The sequence below is a fragment of the Astyanax mexicanus genome, chromosome 1 (assembly GCF_023375975.1).
Source record: "Astyanax mexicanus isolate ESR-SI-001 chromosome 1, AstMex3_surface, whole genome shotgun sequence".
Taxonomy (NCBI): Eukaryota; Metazoa; Chordata; class Actinopteri; order Characiformes; family Acestrorhamphidae; genus Astyanax; species Astyanax mexicanus.
In genome coordinates this window covers 10,442,141-10,463,275 of record NC_064408.1, presented here as the reverse complement: position 1 = coordinate 10,463,275, position 21,135 = coordinate 10,442,141, and the positions used below count along the sequence as shown (strand labels likewise).

At 37.4% G+C, this 21,135-nt stretch overlaps 1 protein-coding gene across 1 annotated transcript; it reads right to left on the bottom strand.

Moving 5' to 3' along the window:
• Positions 1 to 150: 150 nt before the first annotated feature.
• rcl1 (RNA terminal phosphate cyclase-like 1) lies at positions 151 to 20,678 on the bottom strand. The gene is made up of 9 exons (XM_007229655.3): positions 20,513 to 20,678; positions 19,408 to 19,479; positions 19,067 to 19,242; positions 18,311 to 18,385; positions 18,025 to 18,149; positions 17,162 to 17,287; positions 16,212 to 16,368; positions 4,369 to 4,472; positions 151 to 526 (listed from the first exon to the last, which is right to left on the bottom strand). The coding sequence occupies exons 1-9, from the start codon at positions 20,634 to 20,636 to the stop codon at positions 373 to 375; spliced, it is 1,113 nt and encodes a 370-aa protein (XP_007229717.2). The 5' UTR covers positions 20,637 to 20,678; the 3' UTR covers positions 151 to 372.
• Positions 20,679 to 21,135: the final 457 nt, after the last annotated feature.

Below are 21,135 nucleotides of genomic sequence, written 5' to 3'. Positions count from 1 at the left end.
TTTAATGTATTGTTCTACTTGTAGTCATATTTTAAGCACAAATCAGAACAGCAATATATCTAATTAAATGTGTTGAATGGTAAAAGTTTATCAGTTATGACTGGCACTGTGTAAAAACGAGTTGTGTGTTTTAATCAGATAAACACAATATTAAAGATATTTTACATTTATTTTGTTTCTTTTTGAAGCATCTTCGAAAACAAACTGTACATTGTACAAAAAACCAACATATTTAAAATAACAAAATTTAAAAAACAGAATATCAATAATGAAAGAAACTAAACCTGTAGAATAAAGATAATCAGTGTTTTTATATTGTCTGAATGTTGCGCTGATCTGCTGGTGTGGAGTTTGATAGAGTTTGATGAGTCTCTATTTGATGGACTTGCTGATGTTGGTGTAACCCGCTCCCACGCAGGTCATCAGGACCTTATCTCCTCCTTTCTGCTGGTCCTCGTCCGCTGTCTGCGTCTCGATCTTGAACATGATCTGGAAGAAGTCCCGGATGTGTCGGAGGAACTCGATCCTGCAGGACAGAAGCATGCACTGCAGTTTTATCCTCAAACAACCTCAAACAAACCAAAAACAAAAAAACACACGCTGCATGACATAGCTGGATGAAGGTAAATATCTACACAGCAGTGAGGTGAGGGCAGACAGGAGGTCAGAGGCAGAGCTTTGGTGGTGCCGCAGGTTCTGCATCAGGACTGACCGTGACCCGGGACAGTGTGTGTCTGCAGCACCTCGTACAAGGTCAGAGCAAGCGTGGTGACCAAGGCAAGAGCTTTAACTAGTGTGGTGAACTCTAACACACATAATTAAACTGGAAATTTAAACAAATACATTTTTTTAAACAGAAATTATTAATATAACCAAGTTTGGCCTAAACTTCCAGCCATGTCTATTTACAGAGGCATTTATTAGTGGTTTTATTTAGGGATGTAAACACAGAGTTCTTACAGTTGAGAGTTCAGAAGGTAGATTACTTTTTATTTATGACGCAATATGAGTTAAATCTCATAACTGACCCTCACTGTCTCACCACTGATCTTTCTTGATCATAAAATTTAACTTGATATGACAATTTCTTTAGGAACCCGTCTGATATTTAATTTAAAGCTAATATAGTTTGACTACTCTACTTTTAGTCATACCTTAGAAAACAATTTAGAACTTATGTACATCTATCAGCAAAATATAAGTGAAATATATCTGCCGTAATTCATCTTCAAAGGGCCTGGGGCCTCATGTACTAAAGGTGCGTACGCGCAAAACATTGCGTACGCCATATGTCACGCTCACGGTCAGATGTACTAAATTTGACTTGAACGTGAGAAAGTGCGTTTCCCCACGGCACTTTCGTTTCGGGCGTACACCTTTTTTTTGTGCGTATATATTGTGTTTTTTCATTGGCGACACTTAGAGGCGATGCATTGAAATTACAACTATTAAGATATCCTTTATTCACACATTGTAGTAAGCATTATTGGGTAAAAAAAAGTAAATTCATCAGACAATTTCATTGGCTTGCAGAAATAATCATTCAACGTGTTTCCACTTAGCCTAGATTATATAAACATGCATAAAAAGTTGCGCTGGAGTTGTTGGAGATGGCAGCGTTAGCATTATTGGAAAATATTGCTAATGGCCGAATTCATTGAGAGCTCATTTCCCGTGACCATTATGTTTTTTGGCCCATGATGATGACTGGCTTACAAACCTTTTTAGATTTCCAAGAGCATAAGAGGATAAGAAAACAAGCTGAGTGCGTGACAGGTGGCTTCTTGGTAAGCAATTCATTTAAAGCATTTAAATGAAATCATTTATTATCCATCTTAGAATAATACAATTAAAAACATGGGTAATTATACGCTACGTGTATATAATATTAATAATAATAATAATCATCATAATAATAATATTTATTATTATTATTATTATTATGATTATGATTATTATTATTATACTCTGTGTAATTGAAGGAGGAGACATGGCAGATGTGATGTTTTCGTGCATTTGCACTTGATTTCAAGTTGATTGCTACTCATCTACCACTCTCTTTATGCATCACTATCACTCTCTCCAATCACTCTCTCCAATCACTCTCTCCCAACCACTCTCTCCCAACCACTCTCTCCCAATCACTCTCTCCCAATCACTCTCTCCCAATCACTCTCTCCCAATCACTCTCTCCCAATCACTCTCTCCCAATCACTCTCTCCCAATCACTCTCACTCTCTCCCAATCACTCTCTCCCAACCACACTCTCCCAACCACACTCTCCCAACCACACTCTCCCAACCACACTCTCCCAACCACTCTCTCCCAACCACTCTCTCCCAATCACTCTCTCCCAATCACTCTCTCCCAATCACTCTCTCCCAATCACTCTCACTCTCTCCCAATCACTCTCTCCCAACCACTCTCTCCCAACCACTCTCTCCCAACCACTCTCTCCCAACCACTCTCTCCCAACCACTCTCTCCCAACCACTCTCTCCCAACCACTCTCTCCCAACCACTCTCTCCCAACCACTCTCACCCTATCACTCTCACCCTATCACTATTTCTCGATCACTATTTCTCGATCACTATTTCTCGATCACTATTTCTCGATCACTATTTCTAGATCACTATTTCTAGATCACTATTTCTAGATCACTATTTCTAGATCACTATTTCTCGATCATGAATAAATCAAAGAACATTGTTGTGAATAATTATTTTTATTATCTGATTATTTTTTATTATTTTTAGGGGTGTGCCGGTTCGGTTCACACTGTGGTTTGGACCTCATCGCTCTGTACGGATTTGGTACAATAGGGGAAAACTTGAGTAATCCATTCACCAGCCTCAGTCGAGTGTGACCGTGTTTTCCACACTACAGTGAGGTAACTGGATAAGCAGGATGTATGTGAAGCAGTGAAACACAGTCTGATTGGCTGAGGGGAGGAGCATTGTGTTGGCACCGCCAATGTTCAGTTATCATAGTACTGTACTTGATCAGGACACAGCACCGGTACCATGATAACTGAAAATGGACAGTTCACAGTCCGAGTCTGCTCTGAACTTCCACAAGGCCTTCTGGGGATTCAGATCACGAACACAGAAATGTGGAAATGGCAGCTTCTCAAAACAGTGATTAGTATCTCAGTAATGGGGTCTGGATTCAGAAGTCCAGGGCGAGAGGACCCTCTCTCCATCTCCAACAAAAGGACCTTGTGATGTGAGCTTAAGTTTTGTTAGTATCACAGGTTTATTTAGATTTTATGTGTGTTACATTAGATAATTAATCAAATTTTACTGGTTAAGAATTTAAGACTAAAATGAAATACAAATGTTTAATTATAGGGACAAAAACAGCACTCGGGATGTGCCATATTGTATCATATTCAATAATATCGCCAACATTTTTTAATATTGTGAACAATATTATACTCTAAAATATGGTGCCATATCACCTACCCCTAAACATATCAGGGTAGTACTTTTTTACTGGTTTTACAGGTGTGTAAAATGTTACAGGTGTGAAAGAGCACCAACTACAACAATTCATTTGATTAATCCCCACTGATGATGTTTACTGTAATGTTTAACTAATTTAAACAAATCGAATAATAATTTAAATAATAAGAATATTTTATAAAAAGAGAGACGCCTTTAAAACAAAAACAAATAGCACCCTTCTCACTGCTGACTGGAAGCATTTCAAAATGAGCAGTTTGTTTGCATAGGTCAGTGGGCAAGGGTCAGTGGGAAATGTGAGGTTTTATTCCAAGTAAGGTGATGTTTACACCACTGTTTCCTCTGATCAGCGACCTTTAGCACTCAGCAGCACAAAAATGGTGAAGGGAGGGGGGAGAGAGAGAGAGAGACCTACGTGTATGGAGGGAGAGGGAGAGAGAGAGAAAGAGAAAGACTTGCGTGTATGGAGAGAAAGCGAGTCAGAGAGAGAGAGTGTGAGCAAGCAAGAGAGCAAGCGAGAACTATAGCAAGAGAGAGAGACTTACGTGAATGGAGAGAGAGTGAGAAAGAGAGCCTGAGAGAGAAAGAGAGAGAGAGACTTACGTGAATAGAGAGAGAGAGAGTGAGCGAGCGAGCGAGCAAGAGAGCAAGCGAGCGAGCACCATAGCGAGAGAGAGAGACTTACGTGAATGGAGAGAGAGAGAGAGTGAGAGAGAGATAGAGACTTGCGTGAATAGAGAGAGAGACTTACGTTAAAGAGAGAGAGAGAGAGATAGATAGATAGAGACTTGCATGAATAGAGAGAGAGACTTACGTTAAAGGAGAGAGAGATAGAGAGATAGACTTTTGTGAATAGAGAGAGAGAGAGAGAGAGAGAGAGAGAGAGCAAGAGAGAAAGACTTACGTGTATGGAGAGAGAGGACCTAGGAGGGTTTTGGACACATCCTGTTGGCCTAGGGTCATGTACAGAAGAGCCAGGCTCTGATTGGTTGAATCCACACAGCCCCCCTGAAAGACAGAGAAACCGGTATAATTAAAAATATAGCTGGATAACAGGCCAATTCCAAAACCCCAAAACTGTTACATCACAGTCTTGACTTATTTTACAATGCCAATTCCAAAAAAAAGATGAGACTAGAGTATAAAAAGTAAATAAAGACAATGTAATTCTATTTAAATCTCACAGACGCATATTTTATTCACACTAAAACACATAGCAGATGTTAAAAGTGAGACATTTTACCATTTAACAAAAAACGATAACTAAGCCGCAGTTTAATCTGATATATTAGCCAGATAACATACTGCTATGAACAAACGCTGTCTCTGCTGCTCCATGCTGTTGACAGACTAAACGCAGTCTGTGCAGAATTCACTGCTCACATCTGCGCTGCACGTCTAATTGAAAAAGCAGCGGCAGCTTCCCATATGCTCTGTAACACAGAATCTTCTCACTATATTTACATTCTTGCTCCCACGCCCGACAGCTCTGACCAATCAGAGGAGATCGCGTGGTCACGTGGTTTATTGCTGCACATTTTGGTGCATTTAGATTCATTCCTGTGGGAAACCAAACCAAACAGAGGGGGAAACTCTCCAAATAAATGAACTCATCAACTGATCCGGACCATAGAAACCATAAAAACTACAGGTGTGAAAACGACCCTTTTATACTCAACAAATTAAGTTCTAAATCAGAAATCCTTACAACCAAGCTAAAATGTTTATAATAAAGAAAAAAAAAGTTTCCCCTATCTAAATGGTCAAGTATTCTTTATTCCAGCCCCTCATGTTGGCTTTATCTTCCCTCAAACATTCAAGTATATGTGCTAGTATTTATATTAAAAGCACTAATATAAATATAATTGCATTTTACATTTCTTACCTTCATTCTTCATTTATATATAGACTATAAAAACGTAAGAAGTCTTAAGAAGAAAAGTTAATCAAAGAATATTGTCATAATTAATCAGATAATTTTTTTAATCGATTAACACCAATAATATAAAAGGTAATGCTCTCATCCAGACAATGTTTCTTTCACAGAAAGACCAATTCACTTTCGTTAGCAGCAGAGCAGTGTAATTCACCAGTTTTAACCAGTTTGTAATGAATTAATTTACTGATGTAGACCAAAATACATATTTGACTGATATATTGATCCCCCACCATACGTGTCAAACACTTAACTTCCCTTATTTAAAAGTAGTTTGTGTTAAAACACTTCTGGTGAAATGAAGCTGTATATAGTTCACTAGATAATATCTACTGGGAGAAGAAGATAAGCTCTATGCAAAGACTAGACAGTGATTTATAGGTCATGTTTTCCTCTTCGACATCGTCCTAATAGGTGGAGGAATGCTGGAGGGCTTGGTAAGGGCATTTTCCCATTACTGTGTATATATACAGGGCCTTGTGTTAGGACACTGGGCTAGTCTGGGCTAAAACCTCTCACGTGGAGGTTTAGTGCTGCTGCAGGAACATCTGCTCAGCCTGCATATGATTCAATCACATAATCATATAACTGAGAACTGAGACCTCGTTGTTGATATAACCTGAATCCTGCTGAGAAATGGGCTGACTACACCAGGAGCGAAATTCAGGAAGATTACAAATAAGAAAATATACACAGAAATAAAACTGTTTATTAGAACTGTAATACATTTTCAATATTAAAATAATAAATAAAATTAGCTATTCTATATTCATTCTTACAATAGCAATGACATTTGGCTACTGATAAATAGGAGTGGGAGTCACAGGGAATCTCACAATATTCTCTACGATACTTTACTGAATCTGTGTTACTGAAGAGGAAAAAATACTTCTATATAATCAAATTATTGGTTTTATGGATTTATTGGTGTCCGTTTCACAGAATTTGACAACCAATATTCTTCACCACAGGTTTATTAACCCTATTCATTTGATTATGGCTTTGATAAGTGAAACTTTAGTAAGTCTAAAGGCCAATTCATACTTCTGCGTCGAACCTACAGCATAGCTTATGCGCATCTCTTAGCAAGTTAAACTACAGTATTCTTCAAACTATAATGCGCAATTTAAATCCTTTCATTTTTCCAAAAATCTTCAGTGTGCCTTACAATCTGGTGCACCTTATGTATGAATTCTACGAGTCAGATATTAAGGAGCAGTAAAGCCACTCCACTGAACTACAGCGTTATAGTTTAGTTCTTCAGATCGAGACTCAAGACTGGAGCAGTATTAGCATTAGCTGCTAACCGCGCTAAGAGCTATTTCTTTCAACGTTCAGAGGTGAGTATTCTAGGACTGTAGTTTGCTGCTAATTCTGCCCGGCAAGCACTGCTGGAGCAGCATTAGCATTACCCGCTAACCGCACTAAGCGCTAGTTAGCTCCTTTGTTGTTAAGAGGTGAGTATATCGAACTAAAGCCTTTCTGTTTAAAGGGTTAAAACAAGCTATGCATGCCTTACAATCCGGTGCCTCTTGTGTATGAAAATAAACCAGTAAATAGACATTTTCATTGATAGTGCACCTTATAACTCAGTGATTTTATAATCCAGTAAACTCTGAGCCTCGCGTTTCCACCCACATATTCCCACCTTCGCGGTTTAAACTGCAGAGCGCCGCAGAGCCGCTGATATGCGCACACAGAAGTATATGCGTGGGCTATGGCGTAGGTTAGATTCAGAAGAATAAATTGCCCTTGATTTGTGGGCAAGACTTAGGAGTTTAGAGCACCTGTTGTAATAAATATATAAATATTTGAGGCCACACATTGATACAATCAAAACGATACAATATATAGAAAAATATGTTTTCCCAACCTTAATTCTTTGTAGGATTCAAGTAATGAGTACATATCTCTGTTTTGACATAAAAGCTTAAAATAGTGTAAAAACCTGAAATAATTAAAGTGTAAAAATATACACTTTATCAATATATTAAAGCTAATGTAACTACTTAAACAACAACTGTGCACCTGTTTAATCCTGCCCAATAACTATTTGAAAAAGGCAATATATATACACAGCACCAATACATAGCCCATATACTGTATGGCATTCTCCAACTATATAACACATATCTGGAATATAAACATATACATTAAACATGTACATATACAGTAAAACAGTAAAAACCACTTTGACTTTGACTTTGAAATAAGGGTTCAGTAATTAACAGTTCTTACATGAGCAGAATATTTTAACTAATTTTAAATTGACACTACTGTAGTTAAAAAAAAATATATATGGTGAATTATTTTCAAATGTCTCAATTGATAATTATTATTAATTTCCATTTTAAAGCATTAAATAAAAAAAAACTAGTGTCAATTGAATTGTTGAGACATTACTTTGTTACTTACTGTTGTTGATATTGTAATTTTATGTATCTTTACAGTAAAACGTTACCAATTATAAACAATATGAACAAGTTTACTCTGTACCTGTAACAAAAACTGAATTGTAAAGCAAAATAAAATTAATTACTCCTCTCCGTAATGTCTGACTCAACTATGTGATAGTCAGTTCAATTAAAATTAAATAAATGTATCAGAAATTACCTCAAATCATATACACACACCATTACTGCTATCAGCGTTCGAGTTCTTATGGCTGCTGAAAACGAAAACTCCTGAACCTTCTGATCCTCAGAACTTCACTGAGCCGTCTCTGGCTCATCTTCAGCTATCAGTGTTCATCATCAGCGTTACTCATCACTAAAACTCTCCAGCTGTTACCAGATACAGCTTAATGCAAAGGAGGAAAAGTCCCAAATATTCTAAACCACAAGATTCCTCCTCCTCACACACACACACAGGTGATGAACATATTCAATATCCTTTCTTTTTCCAAACTGATCCTGACTTTTACTTCAAACCTCTTAAAGGGTCTGTATCAGGAAAAATATAATTTTGCCCTTTATTATAACAGGAGTTTGTTAAAGTAACGTAAACTGTGTTAGTTAGAAAATTCACACCATTCACACCTAAGTCCAATACTAATCTGCTTAAAAATGTCATTTTAATTTTAAAGAACACAGGAATGAAGAACAGAGGAAAAAAAGGAGGGGGAATAAAACTGGAAAAATAAATAAATAAATAAAGGAAAATAAAGACCACAGAATAAGAAAGATAAATAAACAATTAGACAAAAAATCTGAACAAAAAAGGGAGAGACTCAAAAGTCAAGAAAAATTTAACACAGTAAAACAAAGGGATGGAAAGAGAGAGGAGAAAGAAAGGAATACTATTACTAAAATACTATTAGAAAGAAGAGACAAAAAAGAGGGAACCAAAAGGAAAGAAAGAAGGTAAGTAAAGAAGGTAAGTAAAGAAAGAAAGAAAGAAAAAAAGAAAGAAAGACGAGTGGAGAACAAAGAGGAAGAAAAAAAAATATCGGTTAAAAGACATGGCAAAAATTAAAGAGAGAAAACAGGATAAAATGGGAAAGGAGCAGAAAGAAAAAGACAGTGAAAAAGAACAAAAAAAGAAGAGGAGAGGGAAAGATAAGCAGAGAGGCAGAAAAGAAGAAAAAATGAAATAAAGGAAAAAAGACCATAGAATGGTAAATGGCTTGACAAACTATCTGAAGAAAAAAAGGGAGAAATAAGCAGACAGACCAATCAAAGACAAGAGATATAAGACAGTAAAACAAAGAAATGGAGAAAGAGAAAGGAGATAGAAAGAAAAGAAAAATACTGTGTGAAAAAAGAAACAAAAAGGAAGGAACCAGAACTAAAGAAAGAAAGAAAGAAAGAAAGTGAGTGCAGCATAAAGAGGAAGAAAAAAGATATTGATTAAAATACAAGGCAAAAAGTAAAGAGAGAAGACAGGATAAAATGGGAAAGGAGCAGAAAGAAGACAATGAAAAATAATAAAAAAAGAAGGCGAGAGAAAAGGAAAAAACAGAAAAAGAAGAATGAATTCAAACAAAACCGAGGTAAAAAATTATAAACAGGAAAAAAAAGCAGAAAATCAATACAAGATCAATGTTTTCTGTTATCCTTCACAGGTCCAGGAGGCCTGGTGTTACAGTGTGGAGTGATATTTTGTACAAAGAGTCCATCGTTACGTTAATCAGGTCCTGCAACCAGTGGCTCTACCTTTTCTGAACTCTGCACATTTGAAGCACATCTCAAGATCTCGCCTTTGACGCAAATGTCGAATCAGCCAATCACGTGGCAGCAACTCAATGCATTTAGGCATGTAGACATGGTGGTCAAGACGATCTGCTGCAGTTCAAACCATCAGAGCATCAGAATGGAGAAGAAAGGTGATTTAAGTGATTTTAAACGTGGCATGGTTGGTTGTTGGTGCCAGACGGGCTGATCTGAGTATTTCAGAAACTGATACTGATCTACTGGGATTTTCACACAAAACCGTCTCTAGGGTTTTACAGAGAATGATCTGAAAAAGAGAATATATCCAGAAAGCTGCAGTTCAGTTCTGTGGACGCAAATGTCTTGTTGATGCCAGAGGTCAGAGGAAAATGGCCAGACTGGTTCCAGATGATAGAACGACAACAGTAACTCTATAAATAACCACTCGTTACAACCGAGGTCTGCAGAAGAAGAGCATCTCTGAACATCAGCACAACACGATGTCCAACCTCGAGGCGGATGATGAGCTACAGCAGCAGAAGACCAAGACCAAGACCACACCGGGTGCAGCTCCTGCAGCTAAGAACAGGAAACTGAGGCTACAGTTCACACAGAATCACCAAAACTGGACGATGAACTGATTATTTTTGCTGTGACATTGGTAGAATTGGATGGTAGGGTCAAAATTTGGCATCATCAACAACATGAATGCATGGCTCCATCCATAGACCTTCCACACTTTGGGTAATTTGAGTCATTCGTACCAATTGAGCATCGTGTCTCAAACACCACAGGCTACCTGAGTATTGTTACTGACCATGTCCTTCATCCCTTTATGACCACAGTGTACGTGTATCTTCTGATGCTACTTTCAGCAGGATAATGCTCCATGTCATAAAACAGAAGAGAATCTTCTCAGACTGGTTTCTTGAACACGACAATGAGAGAGATCACTGTACTGGAATGGCCTCCACAGTCACCAGATAGATCTCAATCCAATAGAGCAGCTTTGGGATGTGGTGGAACGTACGGGAGATTCACATCATGGATGTGCAGTCGACAAATCTGCAGCAACTGCGTGATGCTCTAATGTCAATATGGACCAGAATCTCTCGAGGAATGATTCCAGTACCATGTTAAGTAGTGCCATTGACGGATTAAGGCAGTTCTGAAGGCAAATGTGGGTCCAACCCGCTACTAGCAATAAACTGTACCTAATAAAGTGACTGGTGATTGTATATATATATTAGAGGTGTCACGATTCTCTAAATCCTCGATTCGATTTTATTTCCGATTTTAGGGTTACGATTCGATTTGATTCGAGATTTTCTTTTTTTTACAGCAGAGAGGCCTATGCCAGTTTTAGATTAGTCTATGGTCAGTCATTGGTTTGATTCATCAAATTTACAATATCTTATTTCAAAAAATGGGCTTGATATAAGTAATGCAAAGTGATACAAGTGATCTGTAATACACCACATTAGGCACTAATGGTCAAATTTAAATGATTTAATTAAAATATAAATGTAGTGCCATCTAGTGGCTTTTTTTGGTAGCAGCAGCGTGCACTATTAAAACAGCAATGTGCAACATAACAAAATTAATAATAAAAAAATACAGGAACAGTCATGTATGAAATAATAGAACAATTAGAGCCTTAACAAACTGAACTCTATCCTACTATCTATCCTATCTATCGTGACACCCCTAATATATATATATATAGAGCTTAATAAATAAAACCACGATTTATAGTATAGCAATATCAGTCTAAATTTATAACAACTCTGACCTCTGGCCTTCTTAAAACAAAATACACTGCCATGATCCTGTGACCACATCCACTGACGCCGCCCACCTCGTGCTCTCTGTCATACTCATCACTTGTTTGTGTATCGGTGACGCTCCAATTCAATTAGCCTGACCTCACACTGAGCCCCACTGTTCAGACTGCAGATCAGCACATCCCGTTAACAGGCCATGACACTGACTGAGACTGGATCAGAGAATACAGCATAAAACTGAATAAAACTACAGGATTTAACACCAAGAATATGCTAGCATGAAGAGAAACTTAACACATGAACCTGTGAGAGTGGAAAGGTAAACAGGAAGCTGATAAACTTATAAGAGTCGATCTACATACAGGCACAGGCAAACTCACACTAATACACACGTACTCACTCACACACAGTCCGAAGAACAGAGTTACTGAGCTGCCAAAACACCAGCCAACAAGTTAACAGAGCAAACACTATCCTGCGTCACTCAGAGAGACAGCAGAACATCTTTAAAAAACAGGGAAAAAAACAGTTCTTCAAATCACCTTTAGTTCACTTCTCCTTAAGAAAATAAATACACTAATGATGTTTGTAAGACAATATTATATGTACGCTCTGTTATTTTACACTGACAGAGCACAGAGTCGCTGTCGTTTCCAGTCTCTTCCACTGTGTTATAATATCACTGACAGTTGGCTGTGGAATATTTAGTAGTGAGGAAATTTCACGACTGAACTTGGTGTATGTGTGAGCTTATATTACAGTTTAGGCTGTGTACAGCTGGACCTGAAAATCTATGACCCTGGAGAGTTCAGCTCAGAAACACCTAAAACACCAAAACTCCCTGAAGGTGCTTTTTAATAGTCTGGATCAGGAGTGTTAGATCACCACGACCACGACTGGGCACCTCTGGGATGTGTTTGCCACAAAGCAGGACGAGTCAAAGTTGAGAAATGTCCAATAGGAATGCCTCTCAGATTTTCTCCTATTGGACAGACTTGACTTTGGGCTTACAGTAAATGGCTAATTTCAACATTTACTTTCTTCAGTTATTCAATGTATGAACAACTAACAGTGCTTTACTTTCCTGATCTGCTTTAAATTTACTTTTTTTACACATGAATCTAATGTAAAATTCTGTTGATCTACTTATCGAGTTGCAAGGCTTATATGCTTGTATATGCTTCTTTAAAAAAGTTCATTGTCTAATTGTCTGTAACTACCAAATATTTAAAGTCTTTACATATTATGTTTATATATTTTTTTATCTTGAAAAAGTGCACTTTTTTAAAATGTTGATTGTTCTAAGCAATACAAATCTTATATAACAAAAAAAAATCTAATCTTTCAAAATACATAATTTACAGCATCTGTCACTGGCTGACATTCATTACAGGGTGTAACACATTGAATTGACATTCATTTTTAATTCAGTTTGTTTCTCTGTTTTAATATCTAAATTATATCATATTGACTGAAATTAAGAAATACATTATATTAAATTGTGACCCGACCATCAACCCTACCATAAACCATTTCCAGCCACTCCTTATTTTTGTTAAAACAAACAAAAAAAATGAAAAACCCCATCTATAAATACAAACATTCAGAATTTTATCTATAAAGAGAAATCATGTAAAGCAGGACATTTCCTACATTAGCCATGAAATAAGTGCTGGTTTAATACCACATAAAGAACAGAGACTGATTTAAAAACTAGATATCAAACAAACAACACTAAACAAATACACTTAAAAAACACGTCCATTTATCAATTACATTATAAAGGAACAACAGAAAATAAACTTACATTACGGCTCTCAATCTATCCCATCTGCTTCCGTTACAGGCCGAGTGTGTGTCTGTGTCCAGAGGCTGTTTACTACACAGACTGACCACAGGGCACTGATTAACCACAGAGCAAACACACACGCACACACTCAGCCGCACACGCGCAGGGCTGGTGGTCCCGCAGCGTGTCCGAGAACGCACTGCTTCAAATATTAACTTTCAGCTAACAGTCACCCTGCCTCCCTGCTCAGCCAATCAGAGAGCTTGCCTCACTAACCCAACTCACATGAACTCAAGAATTAGAGAGAAAACAGCACAAAAAAAAAAATCAATCTGTTACAATACTTAATATGTCAAAATGTTTGTGGACACTCTTTCTACACAAATGCTTTTACCCACTTTAAAGGTCTCATTGTTTTAAAATTAATTTTAAAATGTCTAGTTGTGGTCTCTGAAATTAATGAATGCCATGTGAGCTGATTTTTGTAAAAAAAAAAAAAAAAAAAAAAGTGCTCAGGTGTTTCTGTTTAGCCCTGCTTTAGATCAGTGGATTAGAGGTCTCTAAAGAAAGACAGGTTTTGGCTCTTGCTCATGATTATTCATACATGCAAACATATCGTCTCTGATTGGCTAACAGCACTGTAGAAAAATGTTTTCAGAGATACAGCCTGAGTGCTAGGTAAAGTTAATCCTTAAACTTGACTTAACTTCAGACTCTCAGCGAGGCGAGTGGCCCCGTGGCTGAGAAATTTTATTTTATTTTATTAACGACGCTGCTCTCCCCCAATCAACCGAAGATCCGGTTTAAACCTACAGTTACTTACACATAACAGAATAACGTTAACCAGCTGCTGTAAACAGAAGCTGTTAGCTGCTCTTTAGTTATAGCTCCTTCTGCTGTAGCCTGGGTTTAGTTCTGCCTGTGGGAGGTCCTGAACCGAGGTGGGCGAGGCCATGAACTCATTGGTTGATGTAGACACCTAATATCACTCTAATCAATTCGTATTTATGAGGCTTTTCTTTTACTAGCTACTTCAGACAATGGAGACTGAAGAACAGTTTCACATGCAGCAACTCTATAGAGAGACCTATACTATTTCACACAGAACAAGGACAAAAGTAGATTTTAGCAGAAGGAGACCATTAATAAATAAACTAATAAAGTAGTGAAACATTAAAAAAAAGGTTTAAACATGTATTTTGTTTATGAAAATTTAAATGATCCTAATTGAACCATTATCTATTAGAGGTAAAAAACACCACTGCACTACATATTGATTGAATATTATCAATGAAGTTAGTTATGACCGCGCGTGCATGGACCCAGCGTTTGTTCATAGCTGTGGCTATTAGCGTTGTCTGGCTAATATATCAGATTAAACTGTGTTTTATCAGCAGGTTAGCTCAAATAAAAAGGGGATATTTAATAAATGGGTCGAATCGAGACTGGATCACGTTCCCACCACAATCGATCCACTCTAAAGTTCATCTACAAATGTATTTTAAACCCTAGTATCTACAGCATACTTCTACCTACAGAGTAATGAATCTCAATACTTTTTACACCTTTGATTAGTAATAGGAAAAAAAAAATCATAGGTGTAATCAAAAAGCTGTGTACAATCTCATATCACACAATCAGACCCAACAGTAAGGTGCAGTTCCTGACGTAACTGCAACTGATTATCTCCTCTAAACACCCAGCATCCTTCAAAACATGCTTCATCACATTAACCCGTCTCAGCAGACCAGCTCCCTGTGTTAATGTGCTGACACACACAGTCTCACTCAACACACACTGCTGTTCACACTCAGCCCCGCTGACTCCTTCACCACATTCCCCTGTAATAACGGCTGAGGGAGTGCTCTGTCTCGGCCCTCACGCACCGTCCATCCACTGAGCGAGGACAGGTTAACGGTGTCGAGGACAAGGGGCCAGAGTTGAGACTGAAGGCCTTCCAGACACTACAGCTGTTCAGACGCACTGAAAGCATCACTGTGCAGCGTTTAGCTTCAACAGGTCATGTGTCCTGATATGCTTGCCTTGCTAAATTAATGCCTTCACAGAATGGCGAATAAAAAGGCAGAGGCATAACGCAGCTGCAGAATGACTCAGGGTTTATAGAGTCTAAAGACGCCTGAGCTGGATTCTGCTTAAACAGGGTAAGTAGATAAAATAATACAATTAAAACCAAATTTTCCAAAATATTAGTAATGACCGCATCTGTCTGAAGCAAAAACGGCCATATCAACACAGTGCTATTTTAAACTGAAAAAGTGCATTTCCTGAAAGAAAACGCAGGATGGTTGCGCAGGTTAAATGGCTCCCACTGTTTTTGCTAAGGTGGTTGCTATGATACTGCTCAGCTGTTGGTTGCTAAGGAGTTGCTAGGTGGTTGCTAAGGTGTTGCTATGGTGTCTGTGGTGGTTTCTATGGAGTTGCTAAGCAGTTGCTAAGTGGTTGCTAAGGTGTTGCTAGGTGGTTGCTAAAGCATTGCTATGGTATCCATGGTGGTTGCTATAGAGTTGCTAAGCAGTTGCTTGGTGCTTGCTATGGAGTCTGTGGTGGTTGCTATGGTGTCTGTGGTGGTGGCTATGGAGTTGCTAAGTGGTTGCTAAAGTGTTGCTAGGTGGTTGCTAAAACGTTGCTATGGTATCCACGGTGGTTGCTATGGAGTTGCTAAGCAGTTGCTAGGTGGTTGCTAAAGCATTGCTATGGTATCCAGGGTGGTTGCTATAGAGTTGCTAAGCAGTTGCTTGGTGCTTGCTATGGTGTCTGTGGTGGTGGCTATGGAATTGCTAAGTGGTTGCTAAGGTGTTACTAGGTGGTTGCAAAAGCATTGCTATGGTATCCATGGTGGTTGCTATGGAGTTGCTAAGCAGTTGCTTGGTGCTTGCTATAAAGTCTGTGGTGGTTGCTATAATGTTGCTAAGCAGTTGCTAAGTGGTTGCAAAGGTGTTGCTTGGTGGTTGCAGAGCAGCTAATGTGTGACATGGAACTTTGGCACTCTCTTTCAGGGCTCCAGCAGCTGATGGTAAGCTGAAAGACCTTTAGAAGCATTTCTGACCAATAGGAAACAGAACTCACCCTGTAAATCTCCTCCAGCAGCAGCTTGGCACAGTTCTTGCCGAGCTCCTCAGGAAGCATCTGGTCTCCCCGGCCCTGAGGCGTGGAGGACAGTTCTGCACTGAGACACGTCCCATTCAGAGTCTCCGCCACCAGAACCAGACCAAAACCTGGAGACCTAATCGAACCAAAAGAGGAGGGAAAGCACTTACTTCTACTTAAGATCACATATTATAATTAATTACTGATAATTGATAATAGGCCTAAAATTAATTTGATTAAAAAAACAACTCTTTAAGCAATGTTAATACAGAATCTTAAATAATAAAATTAGTCTCAAATACACAGATTTATTGTGTACGGACAAATTACTTAACTAACTGTTCTGATGTATGTGTAAGTTTAAAATAGCTTCTCTGTCAATAAGTGAAAAACATTTGTAAAGCAAATTTTTCCATGACTTTTCCAAAACATTCTGGGTATTTATATTTTTCCAAATCGTATCCAGGCCTAGAAATTGGCCTGGCTTTTTTGTAATTCCAAGACTTTTCCAGGTTTTTCATGACCAAAGGAACCCTGTACTTAATTATTAATGATCTGAATAATAATCTGTTAAAACTCTGTTAAAAATCTGTTAAATTTTTTATCAATTTAATTAGACATTAATATTTAATATTCAGACTTTTTTAAATCCTTATAACTTCACTTCCATAAGAAAACCAAACATTTCTAAATTGATAGTTTTATAGTTTTTTTATAAATTAATATTTAATATTAATTAATAATAACTAATATTTATTTTAAACAAATAACACACATACTAATTGGTAGGAAATAAAACACTTAATAAATAGGTTTTATGCCCCAAAATAAGTTAATAAAAATAAAAAATCAGGCTCACTGATCCTTCAGAAAAACAAAGAATGCTGCCATCTATTGGCAACAGAGGAATAAAGAAAAAAAACACTTACTTTCCTGAACTGGCTCCTTTCATATGATCTGTGTAGATATAAATATCTGGAATTAATTTGTTTAAGATGCTTCTGGCTGAGTCCACTATTCTATTGGCCATCTGAGGAGACACACGCACAGAGTATCTGATACACAAAGTCAAGAAGTCCAATCACAGGCGACGAGTTCATGAACATCATGAGCTACTGATAACAAGTCCTGCTGGAAAACGAAATCCACATTGGACCAAAGCAACAGATGACATGTTTCTCCAAACCATCACTGATTGGTGGAAACTTCACACTAGACCTCCAGCAGTTTGGACTGTGTGTCTCTCCACTCTTCCTCCAGACTCTGGTCCCTTGATTTACTAATAAAATGTAAAATGTACTGATGATCAGTGATGGTTTAGAGACATGTGATGGTTTAGAGACATGTCATCTGCTGCTGTTGATCCACTGTGTTATATTAAGTCAGTGAAGTGCAGCACTTCATGCTTTCCTCTGCTGAAAACTTTTATGGAGATGCGGATTTCATTTTCCAGCAGGACTTGGCACACTGCCCACACTGCCAAAAGTACCAATCCGTCTTATATAACATTCTAATTTTCTGAGACAATGATTTATGTTTTTCATTGGCTATAAGCCATAATCATCAACAATAAAATAAATAAACGCTTAAAATAGAATACTCTGTGTGTAACACATCTATATAATATGTAAGTTTCATATTTTCAACTTACCATAATTACTGAAATAAAGTAACTTTTCAATGATACTGTATTTTTTAATATATACACTTATATAAAAAAATTGTATCTGTCCATTCAGCCTAAAATAACTATTCAAAAACAATATCCATAAGTCTACAGAAATAAGGATACGCTGTTCCTCTGATCCTCTTGATCTTTCCTGGGTCGGTTAACAGCACTGGTTTAAGTGTCCGTCGGACCGGACAGGAGAAGTGCACCTCTCCTCCTCCATGAGGGGCGATTCCTCTCTTTACCACCTGATCAAACAATAAAAAAAACACAGAGGTTTTAGAAAATTAAGACAACAAAGTAACAAATATGATTAAACTTCACATCATACAGAATTACATCAACTTTTCTTACATTAAAAACTGACAACAAGAAATCCTGAAATTATATATATACATATATACCATACCTTTATTTCCAAACCTTCCCCATCGATACCAAACTTCTTCATTAGAGGAATAGCAGTGGCTTTCAACAAATCCACCTACAGAACAGCAAACAGAAAGTTTGACAAGGGATAAATCCACCCAATAATAGTAATTATCCCTACCATAATACAAATATAAGTGCACATTTAAGAGCACTTATATCTTGATCGTTCGTTTTGTGCGATGTTTAAACCCCTACTTACTACACTATTAAGTAAATATAATATACAACATTAAAGCTTTGATTAGTATTGGGTTTACTTTACCACAAAATTACACAATATATAAAGAAATCAGACTTTATAAGCAAAAAAACAGCTAAAGTTTTCCAGTTAACAAATAAATTCAGTCTAGTATGCATTAAAATGATCCTTTAAGCTACAATATTACTATATTTAAAAAGGCTATAGTTACTGTTTTATTGAGTTTTATCACTTGTGCTGAAACTGGGCTCGTCTTGGGGAACAAAGGGAACTTTCTTTTAAGCTGATTATTTTTCTGAGTGAATAATTGCGAAAGCTTTGGTTGTTTGCTGTTGTTTTTCTATTTTACTGTGATAAAAACACTCATACAGTGAGGAACAGCAGCAGGAGCTCCTTAGATAAAGTGTTGTTCTCATACCAAATAATGTTTCTCCAGCCAAGAAACATTAGAAACAGTTTGACTCGACAGAGCTAAACATACTGCAGTAAGCTTTAAAGGCCTAACCTAACAAAATGTATCTGTGCAGGTCTTACTGAGGGGTCTGTTGGGTCGTTAGTGACTCCTTTCAGGACGGCTTTAAGGGAGTTCTTCATGAATGGAGCCAGCATGAGGAGACCCTCCAGATAGTAACCAATAGATCTCTGAAGGTTACACTCATGCTCTACAGAACCACCATACAGCAGACCAGGCTGGTAGAACAGGACCGTACCTGGAAGAAGCAAACAGGCACAGACTAACTCTCAAATCATGATAGACATACTAGAATCATGAGTATCTAGATCTGTATTAGTATTACTAATTTATTATTATTGAAACAACTTCATTAATTAAATAATCAAACTGATTTCATTAATATTGAGTGAATTGGACCCACCTGTTTGGTTTATTTCAATTCTGGTGCCATTGGTCACTTTGTCCAGCAGTCTGATAAAACTAGCTTCAAAATCTGCAGGAGAAACACATAAGGAAAACATAAGGAACTAGAAAGGGAAGGTTTGTGAACAAACTTTGAGTTGTCTTGGAAAAGTGTGATAATAATGTTTAAAAATTCCTAAGCTGTTTCTGTATGAAAACTGAGTGAGAAAGAGTGGTTGCTTTGCTTTTAACTTTTGGCTAAATGCTAAAGTCCAAAAAACTTTGGCTAAAGGCTAAAGCCCAAATTCTTCAGACTAAACGCTAAAGCCCAAAAACTTCAGGCTATAAACGCTAAAGCCCAAAAACTTCAGGCTATAAACGCTAAAGCCCAAAACCTTTGACTAAACGCTAAAGCCCAAAATCCTACATTTTTTGGCTAAAAGCTAAAGTCCAAAAACTTCTGTCTAAAAGCAAAAGTCCAAAAACGTCAGGCTACAAGCTAAAGTCCAAAAACTTTTGGATAATTGCTAAAGCCCAAAAACTTCTGTCTAAAAGCAAAAGTCCAAAACGTTCGGCTAAATGCTAAAGTCTAAAAACTTCTATCTAAAAGCTAAAACCCAAAAACTTATGCTAACCAATTCTGTACAACACTGGTGACTCTTGCTCTTCCTTTCTTGAGATGGTCCTAATGAGTGCCAGTTTCATCATAATGTTTTTGGTGGTCTTTGCGACAGCACTTTCAAAGTTCTTGATTTTTTTTTTCAGATTGACTAAACATTATTTCTTAAAGGATTTTTTTCTTTACTTAGTTGAGCAGTTCTGTCCAAAACTTTTGACTTGATTGGTACTGTATATCATAGTAAAGCTCTAATATCTCTATTAATAAGTTAAGAAACTTGAATAAAACTGATGAAATTTCACTAAAAGCACATCAGTCACATAATAAAACAGTAAGATCAGATAATCAGGTGGTGTAAGTGTAATAAGTGAGTATAATGACAGTAGCTGAGCTGCAGCTGATGGTGACGTTGAGGTGTTTACAGGTCTAAAGCTCATGCTGTAGAGGTGCTGCGCAGGTTGGTGTATAAAGCCCGCAGCTCGGTTCTGATCAGTGCTGGACTCACCCCGCAGGCCCGGCTCGTCCTCCCGGGACCGGATTTCGCGGATCTTCACCCGCTTGCCGCTCAGGGTGGAGAGGATCAGCCGCTGCCTGAAGAAATTACAGCCGTCGTAGCTGAGAGCCGCCATGCTGCTGCTGCTGAACCCACGTGTGTACAGAGCTGGAGAGCAGCGACCTGCTACGGGTCCGCGCAGAGGACAAACAGAACCGAGGGAAGCCTGGCGAAGTCCTTTGTGCGCTACATCACACCGAACAGAAGGGGGCGCCAAAAGAAAAAAAAATCCACAGCAGAATCTGTATCCATTAAAATTTAGTTTGTATCTCTGGTCAATACTTTAAATAATTTGAGAATTAATTAAGAATTAATATAAATTAAATTAAATTAAATAATGGCTTTGCAACATCCCTTACTTAATTTCTGAAGCACTTTGATTCTTTTTTATTATTATTATTATTATTATTATTATTATTATTATTATTATTATTATTATTATGTTATTTTTTCAATATAGATAATCCTTATATTAAAACATATTATTCTATTTTCATACTAACTATATGTTCTACCGAACAGCAGGAGGCGCCAAAAACACAGACAATTCTGAATTCACAAAAATTTAATTTATA

Excerpts from the sequence above, each read along its gene's own strand:
- rcl1 (XM_007229655.3), bottom strand. The coding sequence starts at position 20,636 with ATGGCGGCTCTCAGCTACGACGGCTGTAATTTCTTCAGGCAGCGGCTG. Across the intron at positions 19,480-20,512 it reads GGACGAGCCGGGCCTGCGGG|ATTTTGAAGCTAGTTTTATC; the intron begins GTGAGTCCAGCA and ends TTTCTCCTGCAG. Across the intron at positions 16,369-17,161 it reads AAAGGAGCCAGTTCAGGAAA|GTCTCCAGGTTTTGGTCTGG; the intron begins GTAAGTGTTTTT and ends TGGTTCGATTAG.